General features: G+C 39.4%; 1 protein-coding gene across 4 annotated transcripts in view; it reads left to right on the top strand.

Moving 5' to 3' along the window:
* LOC143038060 (annexin B9-like) overlaps window positions 1-19700 on the top strand; it is an 88274-nt gene extending 68574 nt beyond the window's left edge. For all 4 annotated transcript variants that reach the window (XM_076206952.1, XM_076206949.1, XM_076206951.1 and 1 more), the window contains 3 exons: window positions 3190-3363; window positions 10521-10702; window positions 17780-19700. In XM_076206952.1, the coding sequence (XP_076063067.1) occupies window positions 3190-3363; window positions 10521-10702; window positions 17780-17833 (410 nt within the window). In that variant the 3' untranslated portion in view covers window positions 17834-19700. The remainder of the gene's footprint in view (window positions 1-3189; window positions 3364-10520; window positions 10703-17779) is intronic.
* Window positions 19701-19928: the final 228 nt, after the last annotated feature.

The raw sequence follows: 19928 nt of genomic DNA, 5'->3' as shown, positions 1-19928 counted from the left end.
GTAAAAATACGCAGAGATGAAAAGAGAAACTATGAAAAAGAAATAGACAAATGCAAGGAACAACCTAAACTATTTTACAGATATGTGAATGGTAAACTAAGGAAACAAACAAGAAATAGAAAAGCTGTGCCAAGGAAGTCATGAATATGCAGAACAAGAAATGGCAGAAATTATGAGCAATCACTTCAAGTCTGTATTCACAATCGAGAATTCGCTTAACTGTGAGGGAATAAAGAGACAGAAATCCCCCCAATGAAGGAAATAACTGTAATAAAGAAGAAAATCAGTGACTAAATAAAAAACCTTTGTCAGAAAATCGCATGGTCTGGATGGAATTGCAAATTGGATACTGAAAGAATGCGTAAATGAGTTAACAGATAAAATATACAATATAATCAAATGCTCGCTCAAAGAAAGAAAGGTACCACTAGACTGGAAAAAGGCAAATATTGTACCAATATATATAGGAGGAAATAAGGAAAATCCAACTAACTACAGACCGGTCTCCCTAACAAACACAGTAGCAAAAATATGTGAAAAAGTGATCAAAAGTAGATGGAAGAAAAAACTATATTGAACTCAAAGCAATTTGGATTTAGACAAAGAAGATCATGTTCAACAAACCTGATCTGCTTCTATTCGAGACTAATAGAAATAATTGGAGAGAGGGATGGATGGGCAGACTGTGCCTATCTAGACCTACAAAAAGCATTTGATAAGGTGCCACACAAGAAATTAATAAGAAAAATAGAATCAATAGGTGAAATTGGAGGGAAATTATTAGAATGGATGGAGGACTTCCTGACTGGGAAAAAAATGAGGGTAGTAATTAGAGACAAATTCTCGAAATGGGAAGAAATGATAAGTGGTGTCCCACAGGGGTCGGTGCTGGCTCCAATTATGTTTGCTATATATAAATGACATGGATGAAGGAGTTGAGTGTTATATGAATATCTTCGCAGATGACGCAAAAGTACTAAAGAAGGTAAGTACAGAGGACTGTGAATCATTACAATCAGACCTGGACAAAATCTAAAAATGGACTCAAAAGTGGGAAGTGACTTTCAATATCAAGAAATGCAGTGTAATGGAGTTTGGAAAAAATAAAAACAGAATATAAAAAAATTATAAAATTGGTGAAGAAGAAATAAAAAAAGTGCGCTCGGAAAGAGACTTTGGAGTAATAATCAGCAAAGACATGACACCGGATAAACATATAAACAAAATAGTCAGAGAAACCTTCAACCTATTAAGGTCATTGAAAGTGACATTTGACTGTTTAGATGAAAAAATTATTTAAAAAAATATTAGTTACATTAATAAGACCAAAACTGGAATACACAGCAACACTATGGACACCCAGTACTAAAAAGAATATAAGGAAATTAGAATACAGAGAGCAATGACAGAGTTGGCACCAGCTCTTTCCAAATTGACATACAGAGATTATCCAAATTGGAACTACCAACACTGGAGCAGAGAAGAGAAAGAAGTGATCTACTGACTATCTATAGAATCATGAAAGGAATGGAAATCCTTGATAGGAATGATTTACTAAAATATGACAATGGAAAAACAAGAGGTCATGAAAAGAAACTCAGAAAGGATAACTATAGAAGAGATCTGAAAAAGATAGCTTCCCATACAGAGTGCTGGATATCTGGAATAACTTAGATAAAGAAACAGTGTGTGCAAACACTATTCAAGATTTTAAGAAAAAACTTGATGTTGAAAGATACAAAGACGGGTCACCACGAGCATAGCTCCCTTCCCATATAATACAACTAGGTAAAACTAGGTAAATACAGATGGGTATTTAAGGTATATATACACACAGGGCGTGTTTTTTAAGTACCATTTTGAAATAGAAATTAAACAAGTAGACTTTTCCTAACAATTTTATTTTCACATGAAAGCCTGTACTGTAATCTACTTTTCAACATAATTTCCACCAATATTAAGGCATTTCTCATATCGTACAAACAACTTTTGAATACCATCTTTGTAGAAATCTGCCGCCTGATTAGAGAACCACTGCAACACGGCCGTTTTGACATCCTCACCCTCATTGTGGTGCTGACCACCCAGATGGTTCTTCAAATGCAGGAAGACGTGGTAGTCACTGGGCGCTAGATTGGGGCTGTACAGAGGGTGATCAAGTTGTTCCCAGCCAAATGATCTGATCACATCTTGAGTTTGATTGGCTCAGTGTGGAGTGTGAGTGAAGGTCGTCCACTTCGTTCCTCAGCATGCACATTTGTACGGCCATCTTTAACCCCTTCCATACGGTGCCGCATACGTAGGCAGCATGAGGAGCAAGTGGATACGCGAGGCTGCCATATCGGCGTCTTGATTATATTTATTGTAGTTGCCCCTGCGTAATGACATGCTCTCTAAACTGTCTTCATCACATTTTCTATGGTTATCAAAATTCACGGTTGAGCGAGAGAACGATCGATATAAGCGGTGACTATATTTTATGATGCGAGTATTATTACGACACATCGTACATCTGGCAGCTAATGCTGCCCGCGAGATTTTGGCCCGTACTGAAGAGGTTAAAAGCTCTCCCATCTCCCCACCATCCCATTACTCATAATGTTTTCTCCATACACACTCATAATGTTTCCTCCATACACTGATCTGACGATGAATTTCAGCTGCTTTCATGCCTTTAGCAGTAAGAAAACAAATCACAGTGCATATTTCACAGTTGGCGGCATTCTCAACCAGAGGAGGCCTTTCAAATACTCACAAACAAACTTAAACACAGTCAGATGATTCCGTAATGGCAGCTGTGGCTAGCCAAAAGATAGTGGTACACAATGCTCATGCACCAAGTGCCGACTGTAGCGCCACAACGGTGGAATTTCAAAACAGTTCTCACCTAAAAAACACGCCTCATATATATATATATATATATATATATACACACACACCTCACAGAGTAATAGACAGTTGGAACAAGTTAGATGAGAAAGTAGTGTGTGCAAAAACAATACATGAATTTAAAAATAGTTTAGATAAAATGAGATATGAAGACGGGACACCACGAGCATAGCTCCCCTTCCCGTAAAATACAACTAGGTAAATACACACACACACATATATATATAGTTCTTGTTTTTCTCTCTCTCTCCCCCTCTTCTTCGCTAAACATGGTGAATAATTAGGTGTTTTGTATTTCAGGTGAAGCAAAAATGGGCACAGATGAAGCAGAGTTCAATAGAATTATGTCCAGCTACTCATATCCTCTTTTGAGGCTTGTCTTTGAAGACTACAAGAAGATCAAGGGTAAACCCTTTGCTGATGCCATCAAATCAGAACTTTCTGGAGACCTTGAACGTGGAATGATGGCCATCTGTAAGTGTTTTATATTAATTCTTGAGCATAATTATATCCATTACAGATTTTGCTCCAACTAAGGACAGACAATTTTATGCTGTTGATGGGTTGACAGACTGCAGATTGAAGGTCCCAATTGATCTGAATGTAGTAGTCATGTCACCCTTCTTTCTTGTAATAATGTCTGTTAGGTTGGAGATCATTTTGGTTGCTGCTGGTTGTAAACTCTCAATCTTGTTTATATCCTTTATTTTGTCTTTTGTACAGGGACTACACCATGACTACATATTCTAATCTGAGGTGGATGGAGAGTTGTATAGATATGTGATCTTAGACATCTCCAACATTTACAACTCATACCTCTACCTGTTATGATTCAGATTTGATATAATTTAGTTTTGTGTGCTTTTATGCACAAAACATACATACATATACCAAAGGCTCTTTTCCTCCATACATGGGAGGTAGCCAAAAGAAAAAGACATACACACCACTCCCACCCATTCCATCTCCTACATACTCCACTCCCCTCCTTTTCATCTTGGCACCTCCTGGATGACGGGTCATCCCTGCATCCTATCCACTGCCCTGGGTCAGAAGCAGTGTCACAAGACACAGTACATCCACAGCAAGACCACTTCACCAATTCAGCAACCCCCCTCTCTGTCCCCTCATGCAGAAAATTAGAAGATGGGGAGAAATCCCTTCAGGCTTCATCAATTTATTTTTCATACATACTCCCTCACCCCCCATCGCCCACCCCCTCATGCATCACAGCATCATCCATACACAACCCTTCTTCATTCACCCCTATCTTCTGTCCTCTCCCATCTTTCCTCAACAGACATTCCTCTCTTTCCCAATGCCCCTTTTACCCCATCCATCCATCTTATCCTAGGATGCCCCCTCATGTTCACTCCTTCCACCTCTGCCTTCCACATCTCTTTTACTAATCTTTCTTCACTCATTCTTTCCATGTGTCCAAACCATCCCAATACTCTTTAATCAACCTTAATTCCCAACTCCCTTTCCACCCCTGTTCTCCTCCTCACCTCCTCATTTCTCACTCTATCTAGCCTAGTAATCCCTATCATACTTCTCAGACACCTCATCTCAAACACATTCAAACTCCTCTTATGTTCCATGTTTCTGCCCCATACAGTGCTGTCGGCACAATCACTCCTTCATACAATCTCCTCTTAGCATCCATTCCCAAATGTCTATTTCTCATTACACTTTTTAATCCACCAAGGCATTTACTTGCTTCTCTCAATCTACATTCTACCTCCACCCCCACTCCTCCCTTTCCTGCCATATTTGCACCCAAGTGTCTAAAACTATCCACTTCCTCCAGTCTCTCTCCCTTAATATTCACTTCCAGCCTGCTGCCATTCTCTCCCACATTTATCTTCAACATCCTTCTTTCACACACCTTCCCAAACTCTGTCACTAACTTCCTCAATCCCTCCTCTGATCCTGCTACAAGCGCAATGTCGTCAGCAAAAAACAACTGGATTATCTCCTACGTTTCTCCATTTTCTTTAACCATCTACAACCCCTGACCCATTACCCCTGCATTCACCTCTCACACCACCCTATCCATGTATAGATTGAACAGCCAGGGCGGCATAACACATCCATGACGAAGTCCCCCCTTTACGTCAAACCATTCACTCTCTCCATTTCTAATCCTAACACAAGCTCACTACTATTGTAAAAACTCTTGACTGCTCTTAACAACTTTCCTCCTATCCCATATATCTGCAATACCTCCCACAGTGCCTTCTTGTCTATCCTGTCATAAGCCTTTTCCAAATCCATAAAAGTAGTTTCAGAGGGATTAGCTTGTTAAGTGTAGTTGGGAAGGCTTATGGGAGGATCTTGATTGAGAGGATTAGGAGAGGAACAGAGGGAGTAATTGATGAGGAACAGTGTGGATTTAAGACAGGTAGAGGTTGTGTAGACCAGATCTTTGTGGTAAGACAGATATGTGAGAAAGCTATAGGAAAGAGGAAGGATTTTTTTTTGGCTTTTATGGATCTGGAAAAGGCTTACGATAGGGTAGACAGAAAGGCACTGGGAGGTTATGCAGATATACGGGATAGGAGGAAAGCTGTTAAGAGCTGTCAAGAGTTTTTATGAGAATAGTAGAGCTTGTGTTGTTAGGATCTACTTAGTAACCATGGCCTGTGAGGGGGATTTGGTGTAGGTTTTTGGGTTGTACTGATTGGGTTTCAAAGCCCGTGGGAGTGATTCTTCACTCCCGAATTTCGAAAAAAAAAAAAAACTCGCTCACATTGAATGAGAATCAGACAAAAAACAATGGTCTCAAACTGTCCGGAAATAGATTCAATTTGGAAGTAGGTAGAAACAACTTTGCCAACCGTGTAGTTAATGAATGGAATAAACTTCCTGCACATGTAGTGCAATGTAGTTCAGTTCGAAGCTTTAAGAATCATTTAGATAAACACCTAAGCAAGATGCTGTAATGATTATAATTTATTTTATATATATATTTTTTTTTTTTTTTTGTCATTTGTCTCTGATTTTCATTTATTATTAGTTTTGTCAATTTACTATTATTTACTATTTACCTTTTTGTTTACTATTTAACTATACCTATGCAATTATTTATGTATTTTATTTATTCACATTATTATAGTTTTTTTATTTATTATTTTATTATTATTGATTTTTTTTTCTTCGCATCCGACCTAGATATGGACCAAAAGGTCTCCTGTCGGCATGCTCCGCCTTTGTAATCCTTTTGTGTCAGGATTAGAAATGGAGAGAGCGAGTGGCTCGAGGTAAAGGTGGGACTTTGTCAAGGATGCATTATGTCGCCCTGGCTGTTCAACTTATACATGGATGGGGTAGTGCGAGAGGTAAATGCAAGGGTAGTGGGTCAGGGATTGGAGATGGTTAAAGAAAATGGAGAAAAGTGGGAGGTGAGCCAGCTGTTGTTTGCGGACGACACTGCACTTGTGGCAGGATTGGAAGAGGGATTGAGGAAGTTGGTGACAGAGTTTGGGAGAGTATGTGATAGAAGAAATCTGAAGATAAATGTGGGTGATGAGATGAGATGAGATGTGATGAGGTGATGAGATGTACAAGGGGTGAAAGTGGCAGTAGACTGGAAGTGAGCATTAAGGGAGAGCGACTGGAGGAAGAGGATAGTTTTAGATACTTGGGTGCAAATGTGGCAGGAAAAGGTGGAGGTAGAATGTAGATTGAGAGAAGCGAGTAAATGCCTTGGTGGATTAAAGAGTGTAATGAGGAATAGACATTTGGGAATGGATGCTAAGAGGAGACTGTATGAAGGAGTGATTGTGCCAACAGCACTGTATGGGGCAGAAACATGGAACATAAGAGAGGAAGAGAGAAGGAGTTTGAATGTGTTTGAGATGAGGTGTCTGAGAAGTATGATGGGGGTTACTAAGCTAGATAGAGTGAGAAATGAGGAGGTGAGGAGGAGAACAGGGGTGGAAAGGGAGTTGGGAGATAGGGTTGATGAAAGAGTATTAGGATGGTTTGGACACATGGAAAGAATGAGTGAAGAAAGACTAGTAAAAGAGGTATGGAAGGCAGATGTGGAGGAAGTGAACATGAGGGAACGTCCTAGGATGAGGTGGATGGATGGGGTGAAGGGGGCTTTGGGGAAGAGGGGAATATCTGTTGAGGAAGGACGGGAGAGGACAGAAGACAGGGGTGAATGGAGAACGGTTGTATATGGATGATGTTGTGATGCATGAAGTGGAATGGGCTGGGGGATGGGGGGTGAGGTAGTATGTGTGAGCAAATTTTGACGCAGCCCGAAGGGATTTCTCCCCGTCTTCTCCTTTTATGCAATGGGGAGATGGAGAGGGGGGGATCGCCGATTTAATAAAGCAGCCTTGCTGTGAATGTGCTGTGTCTTGCGACACTGCTTCTGACCCAGGGCAGTGGACAAGGTGCAGGGATGACCCGTCATCCAGGTGCTAAGATAAGAGGGAGGGTGGAGTGTATTGAGGGATGGAATGGGTGGGAATGATTTTATGCCTTTTCCTTTTTGGCTACCCCCCTTGTAAGGGGAAAAAAGCCTTGGTATATGTATATATAAAAGCCCAAAAAACATCCTTTCCTTTTCCTATAGCTTTCTCACATATCTTGTCTTACCATAAAAATCTGATCTACACAACCTCTACCTGTCCTAAAACCACTGTTCCTCACCATCCCTCTGTTCTTCTCCTAATCCTCTCAATCAAGACCCTCCCATAAGCCTTCCCAACTACACTTAACAAACTGATCCCTCTGAAACTACTACATTCACACTTGTCCCCTATTCCCTTGTAAAGTGGAACTATACAGGCACTCCTTCAGTCCTTCAGCAATCTACCCTCTCTTAAACAAACATTAAATAACTTTACCAGCCAGTCCACCATAACTGTACCTCCTTTTTTCAGACATTCTGCATGGCATCCATCCAACCCAGGTGCCTTACCTGCTCTCATCATCTTAACAGCTGCTTTCACTTCATCTTTCCTTATTTCTCCTCCACTTACCTCACTCATCACTGTCATTTACTTAGTGCTTCCCACTGCAACTACCTTTCCCTCCCTATCCTCCTTTACATTTAACAACTCCCTAAAATACTTTGCCCACCTTCCTCTCACTGCCTTCTCTTCCATTATCATCTCTCCATCTGCGCTTTTTAACTTTTCTTCTGTACTTGGTTCACCTTCTCTTCCTCCTTTAATTTCTTTCCAAAACATCTTTTTATTACTTTCAAAATTTTCTGTCATACTCTTATACCATTTCACATCTGCTCTCCTCTTTGCCTCCTTTATCTTGTGCTTTACTTCTCTTCTCTTTACTTTGTACCTCTCATATAATTCCCTCATCCTAATTTGTAACCAATCTATGAAAGCCTGCTTCTTCTCTTCTACACCCTTCTTTGCTTCCTCATCCCAACACTCACTACCCTTCCTTCTATTTCCCCCCATCCTCCTTGTTCCACACACCATCTTTGCACACCTTATGACTCCCTCCTTGAACCATCCCCATTCCTCCTCCACTCCTAGTTCTACTCTATCCTTCACTACCTCCCACTCCTCTCTCAGCTTCTTCTTATACTCCTCCTTTTCTTCCTCATTTAATCAGTTCACTCCAAGTACCTCCCTATCTTCTGCCCTTTTCATCTTTCTCCACCTATTCTCCATTCTCAACTTACCTTCCACCAGAAAATGATCTGACATTCCCCCACTCTCTCCCCTTAGAACATGTACATCCTTAACTCTTCCTACCATACTTCTGGTTACCACTAAATAGTCCATTAACGCTCTATCTGCCACCCTTCCATCCACCACTTTCTCCCATGTGCACTTATGCTTGATTTTTTTCCAAAACACTGTAGTTGCTATCATCAACTCTCTTTCAAGACACATCTCCACCATGATTCTTTCTTGGAACTCCATACTTCCCAATCACTCTGTCTATTGGTTCATTTCCTACCCTAGCATTAAGGTCTCCCAATACAACAACATTGACATTTCCTCCTAATCCCTCTATGCACTCATTTAAATCTATCCAAAAAGCCTTCCTTTCCTCTATGCTCTTCTCACTACCAGGCCCATATGCACTTACAAAGACCCACATCTCCCTTCCCAGTTTCACCTTCATCCACATCAACCTTGAAGAAACCTTCCACTCCACTACATGCTTACCTATCTCTTCACTTACTAGTATAGCCACCCCATTTCTCCCTCATCCCTTCTTCACTCCCAAGAACCTCCCAACTACACTCCCAAACTCATACTTGCCCCTCCCTTTCAATTTAGTTTCACTCAGTGCCAACACATCCATCTTTCTTCTCACAAACATACTGCCTATCTCTTCCCTTTTACTCGCATCTGTACCACATCCATGCACATTAAAAGACCCAAACCTTATGGTACTGGTTGGAAAACATATAGACCCTCTTATGCCTTTACTTTTTTTATGAGTGTCCCCTGTGGGGCTACAGGTAGAAGGATTCCTAGTCCTATCCCCCATCCCGTTTTTTTGTCGCCTTTTATGACTCAAGTGGGAAGACTTGGTGGTAGCACTCTTTTCCCCCACCACAGGGTAGGCAAAACAAGGAAATGAATATTCAGAGTGGCACAGGACAGTAACAACGGGTTGGGGGACAGCATAATGGAGTGACATTCGCAGTATAATAAAAGTGTCATCATTTCTCTATGAACAGAGTCTTCCTCTATCACAGACAAATTGATGTGTGGCTCTGGTCCATAGGGGCGCCCCAGATAGACCCTAAAGTATCAACTGCATTTTACTTTGCCACAATAACATGCAGCCAATACTCCAGATAGGGTATTGGGCACAAAATAGATATTGAAAATCCAATATTGAAAAGTATTATGGGAGGGAGGGGTGGTGAATGGGAGTGAATTATGTGGGGATGAAATGGGTTGGAGTGAATTTATACCTTTGACTTAGACTACCACCCTTGTAAGGGGGAAAAAACCCTTGATATATGTATGTCTTAATCTTTACTTCAACCTTTGTATTTATTTCATATTTTGTAACATCCTTTGGATACTAATAATTTTTACTCTTGCATTGTGAGATGCCAGATATTGAGTATGGTGTCAAGGAATATAAAAAGGTCTACTTGTCAAGTATGAATGTGTTAATTTGGAATAAATGAACAGCTATTGGAATATTTTCTGTAAATCATGACTGTTTTTGTGGACAAAGGGCATAATTTATGGTATTTCATTTTGTGTGGAAATAAGATAGGTGTGATTTACATGATGGAGATTATTGAAAGAGGGCAAAGGAAGATGTGTCTTAATCCAAGTTTTATCTTTATCTATCTATATATCAAAGGCTTCTTCCCCCTAACAAGGGAGGTAGCCATTTCAAAAAGCATATACCCACTCCCACTCATTCCACTCCCATCCACACCCTTTCCTCCCTTTCATCTTAGCTCCTCATGGATGACAGGTCATCCCTGTATCCCATCCACTGCCCTGGGTCAGAAATAATGCAGCAAGACACAAAACAAATAAAACTTGGATTACTCATGTCCATGTTCACCCACCTTCACCCTACTTGTCAGTATCTCAACATGAAAGTTATTCTGAAGGTATTCCATGATGGAGTTTATTGAACCCTTTCACCATCTCTTTTTACAGATCGTTGCATCCAGAATCGTGCTGCCTTCTTTGCTGTTGAGATCCATGATGCAATGGCAGGAATGGGTACTAATGATAGGGCACTCATTCGCCTGGTTGTGACACGTTCAGAAATTGACATGGGTAACATCAAGGAAGAATACCATAAGATTTATAAGAAAACATTGGAGCATGACATCAAGGTAATCTTAAAATACTTGTTCACCCTTTGAACATGGTAGTATATGTCATGAAAGTTGTTCAGCTATCAGAAGAGTTTTATTCATATGAGGGACAGACTAGGTAATCCCCATCTTGAAACCAAACAAAGTGCTAGGAGAACCCATCATCCTACATACCTATCTCTCTCCTCTTTACCATGTCTAAACTGATGGGATGACTGATCCAAGAAAAAATCAGAATGTAAATACCTATTCAAATCAAAAGTGGATTGAAAGAAGGCCATTCCACCTAAACACTTCTCACAAACGAATGCTGGAAGGGTTCATCAATGAGCTACTATCTAACAGCAGTCATGGTGGCAATATATATACTGTATATAAAGAACACAGTCTCTAGACATACCTGTCAAAAAAGATCATTGGAGTTGAACTACACTTAACTATGCATACACAGCAAAGTATCCAACAATTAAGAAAACAGTGACACCCAACATACAACAAAAAATAAAGCATTAAGAGTAACTGGTTGTACCAAAAGAGCACCAGTAGAAAATCAAGACTCAAAATCCAAAAACTTTTCCATAGAGTATTACATGACATATGTAGGCACAAAGTTTTATGTAAACACAACCTACCAAATGCAACAATAAAACACCCCCAACAATATGCTTCTCAAACTTCTACAATAACCTACCTCCAGTACTTCAAAATGCATCCATACACAAAACACATACTCATATCACAATTTCTATATTTCACCAACTCCCTAGGAAATCAGCACATCAGAAAAATCATTCCCAAGATAACTAAAACCTGAAGTACTACATAATATATATATATATATATATATATATATATATATAATGTTTGCGAGAAGAAAGGTGGATATGTTGGTATTGAGTAAAACTAAGTTGAAAGGGAGGGGTGAGCTCGAGTTTGGGAGTGTAGTTGGGAGGGTGCCAGGAGTGAAGAGAGGACGAGGGAAAGAAGGGGTGGCTATACAAGTAAGTGAAGAGATAGGTAAATGTGTGGTGGAGTGGAAGAAGGTTTCTTCAAGGTTAATGTGGATGAAGGTGAAACTGGGAAGGGAGATGTGAGTTTTTGTAAGTGCATGTGGGCCTGGTAGTAAGAAGAGTGTATATTCTACACTCTTCTCACTAGAGGAAAGGGAGGCTTTTTTGATAGATTTGAATGAGTGCATAGAGGGTTAATGGAGAAATATCAATGTAGTGATGTTGGGAGATCTTAATGTTAAGGTAGGAAATGAACCAATAGATGGAGTGGTTGGGAAATGTGGAGTTCCAGGAAAGAATTGTAGTGGAGAGTTGAAGGTGGAGATGTGTCTAGAAAGAGAGTTGATGATAGCAAATACAGTGTTTAGGAAGAAAGTCAAGCATAAGTACACATGGGAGGGTGGTGGATGGAAAGGTGGTAGATAGGACTTTAATGGACTACATAGTGGTAACCAGGAGAGGAGTAGGAAGAGCTTTGGATATACATGTTCTAAGGGGAGTGATTGAGGGAATATCAGATAATTTTTTGGTGGAAAGTAAGTTGAGAGTGGAGGATAGATGGAGAAAGAGGAAAAGGACAGAAGGTAGGGAAATGCTTGGAGTAAACTGCTTAAATGAAAAAGAAAAGTACAAAAATAAGCTGAGAGAGGAGTGGGAGGGAGTGAAGGATAGAGTAGAACAAGAAATGGAGGAGGATTGAATTGAATTGAATTTTATTCGGATACAATCATACATACAATAAGTACAATACATACAAGACTCAATATTATACACAGTATATATAATTGTACATCCGAGGATGGCACAGAAAGTCAAAAGACTTATTTCCACTGTGGTCCTCATATTACAATTAGGAAAGGATTATCATAGAAAAGCTAGGTTATACGAAGTGTAAATTAGGATTATAAGAAGTGTAAATTAAACATATAAACTATTTTCTTCAGAGAGAACAGTGTCTAAAAGATAACATTTAACAGATTTTTTAAAACTACTTTTAGATACAATTGATTGAATGTTGGTCGGTAAAGAGTTCCAAGCAATAGCACCAGTGTATTTGAAAGTACTTTTCCCTAACGAACTATTAAACCTAGGTACAATGACAGATGACCTACTAGAACGAGTTCTCAGGGAACGAGCATTTCTGACAAGTGTAAACGTATCTGACAAATAACTGGGACAAGAGTCGTTCACAATTTGGTGAACATGATTAAGCTTTAACTGAGCAACACGTTTCTCAACAGGTAACCAATTTAACAGTTTAAAATGCGTATAATCTAGATGAGTACGTGGATGCATTTTCAAAACGGTCCTGATTAGTTTGTTTTGACATATTTGAAGATTACTCTTAGATTTTTTAGATAGGTTGCTATACCAGGAAGAACAAGCATAGTCAATATGACACTGGACCAGGGCTGAAGCTAGTAACTTCATTGTCTCTACATCTAGGTATTTTTGTATTCTTGCCAAAAATTTTGTTCTGGAGCTGACCCTTTTAATTATTTTTTGTGCCATAACTTCTCCCGATACATTTTGATCAATTTCTGTTCCAAGATATTTGACAACAGACCTAGGTTGAATACTAGTATCATTACATTGGATATTGAAGTTGGGAGCATTTTTGAGTTTTTGATTGGAGCCAAAGAGAATGGATTCTGTTTTACCTAGATGTAGAGACAATTTGTTATCCAACAACCACTTGCTGACATTCAATAACTCTTCACTGAGTAACGTCTCAATCCTATTTACATCTTTGCCAGAAACTAGTAAGGCTGAATCATCGGCATACAACAGCAGTTTACAGGAATGGGGACTGTTCAAGGAGAGAGTCACAAGGTGTGCAAAGTTGGTGTGTGGAACAAGGAGGACGGGAGGAAATAGAAGGAAGGGTAGCGAGTAGTGGAATGATGAAATAAAGAAGGTTGTAGAACAGAGGAAACGAGCATTCACAGATTGGTTACAAAATAGGATGAGAGTCATATGAGAGGTACAAAGAAAGGAGAAGTAAAGCATAAAATAAAGGAGGCAAAGAGGAGAGCAGATATGAAATGGGATAAAAGTATGACAGAAAATTTTGAAAGTAATGAATATATGTTTTGGAAGGAAATTAAGAGAGGAAGAGGAGGTGAATCAAGTAGAGAAGAAAAGGTAAAAGGTGCAGATGGAGAGATGATAATGGAAGAGACAGCAGTAGGAGGAAGGTGGGCAGAGTATAGGGGGTTGCTAAATATGAAGGAGGATAGGGAGGGAAAGCTAGTTGCAGTTGGAAGCGCTTAGAAAATGACAGTGATGAGTGAAGAAAAGGGAGGAGAAATAAGGAAAGACGAGGTGAAAACTGTTGTTAAATTGTTGAGAGTATGTAAGGCACTTGGGTTAGATGGGTGTCATGCAGTGCCTAAAAAGGGGAGGTACAGTGATGGTGGACTGGCTGGTAAGGTTGTTTAATGTTTGTCTAAAAGTGGGTAGAGTACTGGAGGAGTGCCTGTATAGTTCCACTTTACAAGGGAAAAGGGGACAAGTGTGAGTGTAGTAGTTTCAGAGGGATCAGTTTGTTGAGTGTAGTTGGGAAGGCTAATGGGAGGGTTTTGATTAAGAGAATTAGGAGAGGAACAGATTGAGGAAGAGTGTGGATTTAGGACAGGTAGTGTTTGTGTGGATAAGAATTTTGTTGTAAGGCAGATATGAGAAAGCTTTAGGAAAAGGTAAGATGTATTTTGGGCCTTTATGGATCTGGAAAAGGCTTATGATAGGGTAGACAGGAAGGCACTGTGGGAGGTATTGCAGATATATGGGATAGGAGGAAAGCTGTTAAGAGCAGTCAAGAGTTTTTACAAGAGTAGTAGAGCCTGTGTTAGAATTAGAAATAGAGAGAGTGAGTGGTTTGAAGTAAAGGTGGGACTTTGCCAGAGATGTGTTACATTACCTTGGCTGTTCAATTTATACATGGTTGGGGTGGTGTGAGAGGTAAATGCAAGGGTAATGGGCCAGGGATTGGAGATGGTTAAAGAAAATGGAGGAAAGTGGGAGATAAACCAGTTTTTATTTGCTGACAACACTGCACTTGTGGTGAATCAGAGGAGGATTAAGGAAGTTAGTGACAGAGTTTGGGAAGGTGTGAGAAAGAAGGAAGTTTAAGATAAATGTGGGTAAAAGTAAAGTGATGAGATGTACAAGGGGAGAATGTAGCAGCAAATTGGAAGTGAGTATTAAGGGAGAGAGACAGGAGGAAGTGGATAGCTTTAGATACTTGGGTGTGAATGTGGTGGGAAAGGGAGGAGTGGTGGAGGCAGAATGTAGATTGAGGGAAGCAAGTAAATACCTTATGAGATTAAAAAGTGTAATGAGAAATAGACATTTGGAAATGGATGGTAAGAGGAGATTTATGAAGGAGTGATCATGCTGACAGCACTGCATGGGGCAGAAACATGGAACATAAAAAGAGGAAGAGTTTAAATGTGTTTGAAATGAAATGCCAGAGATATATAATAGTGGTTACTAGGTTGGATAGAGTGAGAAAGGAGGAGGCAAGGGGGAGAGCAGGGGTGGAAAGGGAGTTGGGAGGTAAGGGATAAAAGAGTATTGGGATGGTTTGAACACATGGAAAGTGAGTGAAGAAAGATTGGTAAAAGAGGTGTGGAAGGAGTGAACATGAGGGGGTGACCAAGGATGAAATGGATGAGGTAAAAGGGGTATTGGGAAAAAGGGGAATGTCTGTTGGGGAAGGAAGGGAGAAAACAGAAGATAGGGGTGAGTGGAGAATGGTTGTGTATGAATGATGCTGTGATGCATGGAAGGGAGTGGGTGGAAGATGGGGGAGGGGGAGGGAGTACGTGTGAATGATATCTTGATGCAGCCAAAAGGGATTTCTCCCTGTCTTCTCTATTTCTGCATGAGGGGATGGAGAGGGAGGGTCGCCGATTAAATGAAGCAGCCTTGTTGTGGATGTGTTCTGTCTTGCTATATTGCTTCTGAACCTGGGTAGTGGATGAGATGCATGGTTAACCTGTCATCCAGGAGGAGCCAAGATAGGAGAGAGGGAGGGATGGTGAATGGGAGTGGAGTATGTGGGGATGAAATGGGTGGGAATGGATTTTATGCCTTTGTGGAGGTGGTGTGGAGCTGATCTTGGAAGAACCAGTTCTTCAAGACAGTCCTTGAGGAAGGTGTCTCTGTTTAAAATGCTCGTCAGCTTCATTTGTAGCACGAAAAAGCATACCTGCGAAACAAGTCAGGAATAAACTCAAGACTAAGACTCCTGTGTTTCCTACTACGCTTACGTCATATATATATATACACATACATACATATACCAAGGCCTTTTCCCCCTTACAAGGGAGGTAGCCAAAAAGAAAAAGGCATAAAACCATTCCCACCCATTCTATCCCTAAATATACTCCCCTCCCCTCCACCCTCTTCCCTCCCTCTTATCTTAGCACCTCCTGGATGACAGGTCATCCCTGCACCTTGTCCACTGCCACTTCATTAAATTGGCGACCCCCCCTCTCTATCCCCCCATGCAGAAAAGGAGAATACATTATATATATATATAGATATATATATACACACATACATACATACATACATACATATACATACATACTTTTTTTCAGGTATGCTTTAAAGAGTATCACAGGAAGTCCAGTGTGGCAAGATTATTATCTGCCCTTACTCCTGTTACATATTTGATCCATTGGAGCATAGTGTTATCCATTACAATATTTAACATAATATTGCCCCAAGAATCATAACCACCTACTTCCTGATCCCCTCAGTTCACCTCTTTACAACATTTCTTGATATTAATATTTGTTAAAGGCACTCATCAGTCAATCAATCTAGGTCCCTCTTGCAGAAGACCCATAACTCCCAGGTAACTTGCTACAGCTTCATGGCCCACCCAGAGGCTCTGAGGGCAACATATGCTACAATGATTTTTTTTTCTCCTTGGTTTTAATTATCAGATGTATTACTTCAGTCATACTTGCATCTAATGTAATTCTTTCCACTATTATGCTATTTTTATTACAATTATCTCACCTCCCATTAGGAGATCCATATGAATTGGTAGCTTGGTCTCTACTAACCATGAAATATTGGATTTATTTACTGTCAAGTAATCATTGATGAACCATCTACATTAGTTTATGATATTTTTAATTTTCATGGAATACTTCCTGTACTTTGGTCTTTGACCTTTTTTATATACCATTTCCTCAGTTTATTATTTAAACTCTTCAGGAAACCTCTTACTTCTCTTGCCATTTTTTTATCATTTCTTTCCTTGAATAGATGAGGAAGTCCCCTCATTTTTTGCTTGTTTATCCTCAGTTGTCCTCTGATCCCGATATTCTTAAAATTGTCCTTATGTATTAGTTTCTGCATTCTGTTGATTATCTCATTTAACATGGGTTTTTAACCTGAACTTAATTTTTAATAGATGTGCTTCTTGTATGTTGTGAACCCAACACTTCTACCATCTTATCATGTGCATACCATTCCCCATGATTGATGTAATTTCCTTAGCCTTACACTGTTGATACTTCTTTCTTTCCATGCATGATGAAATTTGGTCCTCTTTACATCCTTAGTATGACACATACATAGTAATACCAAAAGGCCTGTTTGCCCATGTAAGGGACTGACCAAACCAAAGCATATACCCACCTTTCATGATGCATTTCCATATCATATAAAATCTTCACAACTTCTGTCTCTACATTTTCTTGTTCTTCTTTGTGTTACCCTTCATCCTCTTTGCTCATTATGTCTCATATTTTTCTTTGCCCTTGCCTTAATAATGTTATGCTTTATTTTAATTACAATTTAACATTATTCTCTGGGTTTTTTTCCTCTTCTAAAGTATATCTGATTTTGTGTTCACCATTTTGTCATCCATACCTGTCATTGGTGTCAGGTCATTAGATTGGAGTGAAATTTATTCAAGTAATGCTTCAGCTCAGTCTGCCCCTTCATTGAACAAAATTGTCAAATATTTGCCAGAGAAGATAACTATTTTATCACTGCACATAAGGGATTACATGTATTCTGTTTTCAAACTGTACTTATAATAACTACTTTGTGTTTACAGGGTGACACTTCTGGTGACTACAAGAGGGTGCTTATCGACCTCATTACAGCTTAGTTCAAAAGCCTATACCAGCATTTCAGTACTACAAATGGTTACAGTACTTCCCAACAATTCTGTTCAGACTTCCTATTGTAACTGACCAAACACTAGCCAGAATCCAACTTTCTACCAAGTGCCAAAATTTTATACTTCGTTTCATGGAACTTTTGTACCTTACAGTCAGTTAGAACTTCATCTGTAAGAGTTTTGAAGATGTGTATGTTCAAATAGGATATGTAGAATTATTGTAGGTGTACTTGAAGTTATGTTTTATGGGTGGATAAAAATGACCCTTCCAAATGTGAAAGTGTGATGTGTAAGGTTTTCTAATGTACTAAAGGATTATTCACAGTTTCAATAACTTTTCATATGCTGTGCAGTTGTACATGTGTGTGCGTGCATGCAGAAATAAAAGGACTGAATGTTACTACATTAGATAATCTTTTGCGAGTTTGTACACATGCATACTCAAAACACATATGTATTGCACATATACACACCAGATAAACACATCTTTTATCCTCTCCCACCACCACAGCAACAACTAAGTTCAAGCACACAAATCATTCCACCCCATGAGTTTAGGTCCTTGACTATATATTACAATTTGGGAAATTAAGTAAATACACTGCCCACCTACTCAACCAGCATGACACACACACACATACAGCTTGTTATATTGGTTAGTATCTTGGGCTTCTCTGCCATGATACTGAATTTGCCATGCTCATGGATTTAAATACTTTTATTAATACTATAAGTTGTCATTACTGTCCCCTTCATTGTTTGTGTATGTGTTGGGGTGGGGTCAGGGTGAAAGATCACAGTATTAATAATGTGTTACTCCCAATAGTACATGCATCAATTGTGCACACACATGGTTTGATGGTGCTTTGGTACTGTTCTCAGTCACCAATTCAGTAGTTGGAGTTCAAGTCCCACCCAGGACAGTGGCTCCAGCTAAATAATATACAAATACTACATAAAGCACATAATTAACTAGCTCCAGCATGGGTAACACTTATTTCAGACATATATCATAAACTACAAATTAAAACAAGGCACTACATACAGTCACTGGCTGCACACAAACAACACCTATAGATCACCTAACTGTTTACACTGCATGAGAGACCACCCACCAACACCCAGATTCATGAAGTAGACTCCAAAAAGCCACCATCCCTACCCAATCACATTAACACAAATATAGACAGTACATACATTACTCACAGAGCTCTGGCTAGCATGAAGCCAAGGAGGATCCATGGTTGACCCCAATCACTTTTTCATTCAAGACCCAGCTAGACAGATTTTGCTGTGGACATCACACGGCACTCAGGATGTACCAACATAGGCAGTGCAACAGGTGATATATGCCCACACTGCTTGAATACTTAACAATCAACCATATCTTCACACTGTAACACTGTCAGCATTCAGATGTGAACACAATACATCTAGAGTGGAGGAACTTTGACAAGAACCCATGAAAACAAATACTTTCCTTTATTGCTCTGGTGTTACAATATGATTACATCACAGGCAAATTAACAACATGTGCACAAGTAAATAAATTGTATGGGTGTCAACACATTTGTGTACAGTACAGTACACACATTTTCAGGATCAAAACTTATATCATGATCAACAAATGTGGAACTTACCAATCTATACATATGTATGTATGAATGTGTAAATGTTTCTCTGTCAACATTTTTTACATAAATGCAACTTCTTTGACAAATTTTGGTTAACAGTTTATTGTAAGAGAATTTGTCTTTTTGTTTTCCAGTTTTTTCCTGGAGATGATTATAAGAACTTGAATGGATTTTTATTTCAGAGCAAAGGCTTTTGATGTAGATTAAACATAATACATTACTTTTGGTATTTCATTCTGCCTAATTTTTGGAAATATGTTTTATATTTCAGAAGAATTTAGTACAGGTACTTCAGTTTTTACCTACATGTGCCCTACAGCATAAAGGGGGATCAATGACAGGTACCTGAGGGATTTCTCACTGTCTTCTCTATTTTCTGTATGATAGGATGAAAAGGGAGGGTTGCCATGTAAATGAAGGGACCCTGCTGTGGATGTGCTGTATCTTGC

Source organism: Oratosquilla oratoria, chromosome 23 (genome assembly GCF_046742065.1).
Source record: "Oratosquilla oratoria isolate Oo_2021 chromosome 23, ASM4674206v1, whole genome shotgun sequence".
NCBI classification, from domain to species: domain Eukaryota; kingdom Metazoa; phylum Arthropoda; class Malacostraca; order Stomatopoda; family Squillidae; genus Oratosquilla; species Oratosquilla oratoria.
This window is presented reverse-complemented; position numbering and strand designations above follow the sequence as displayed.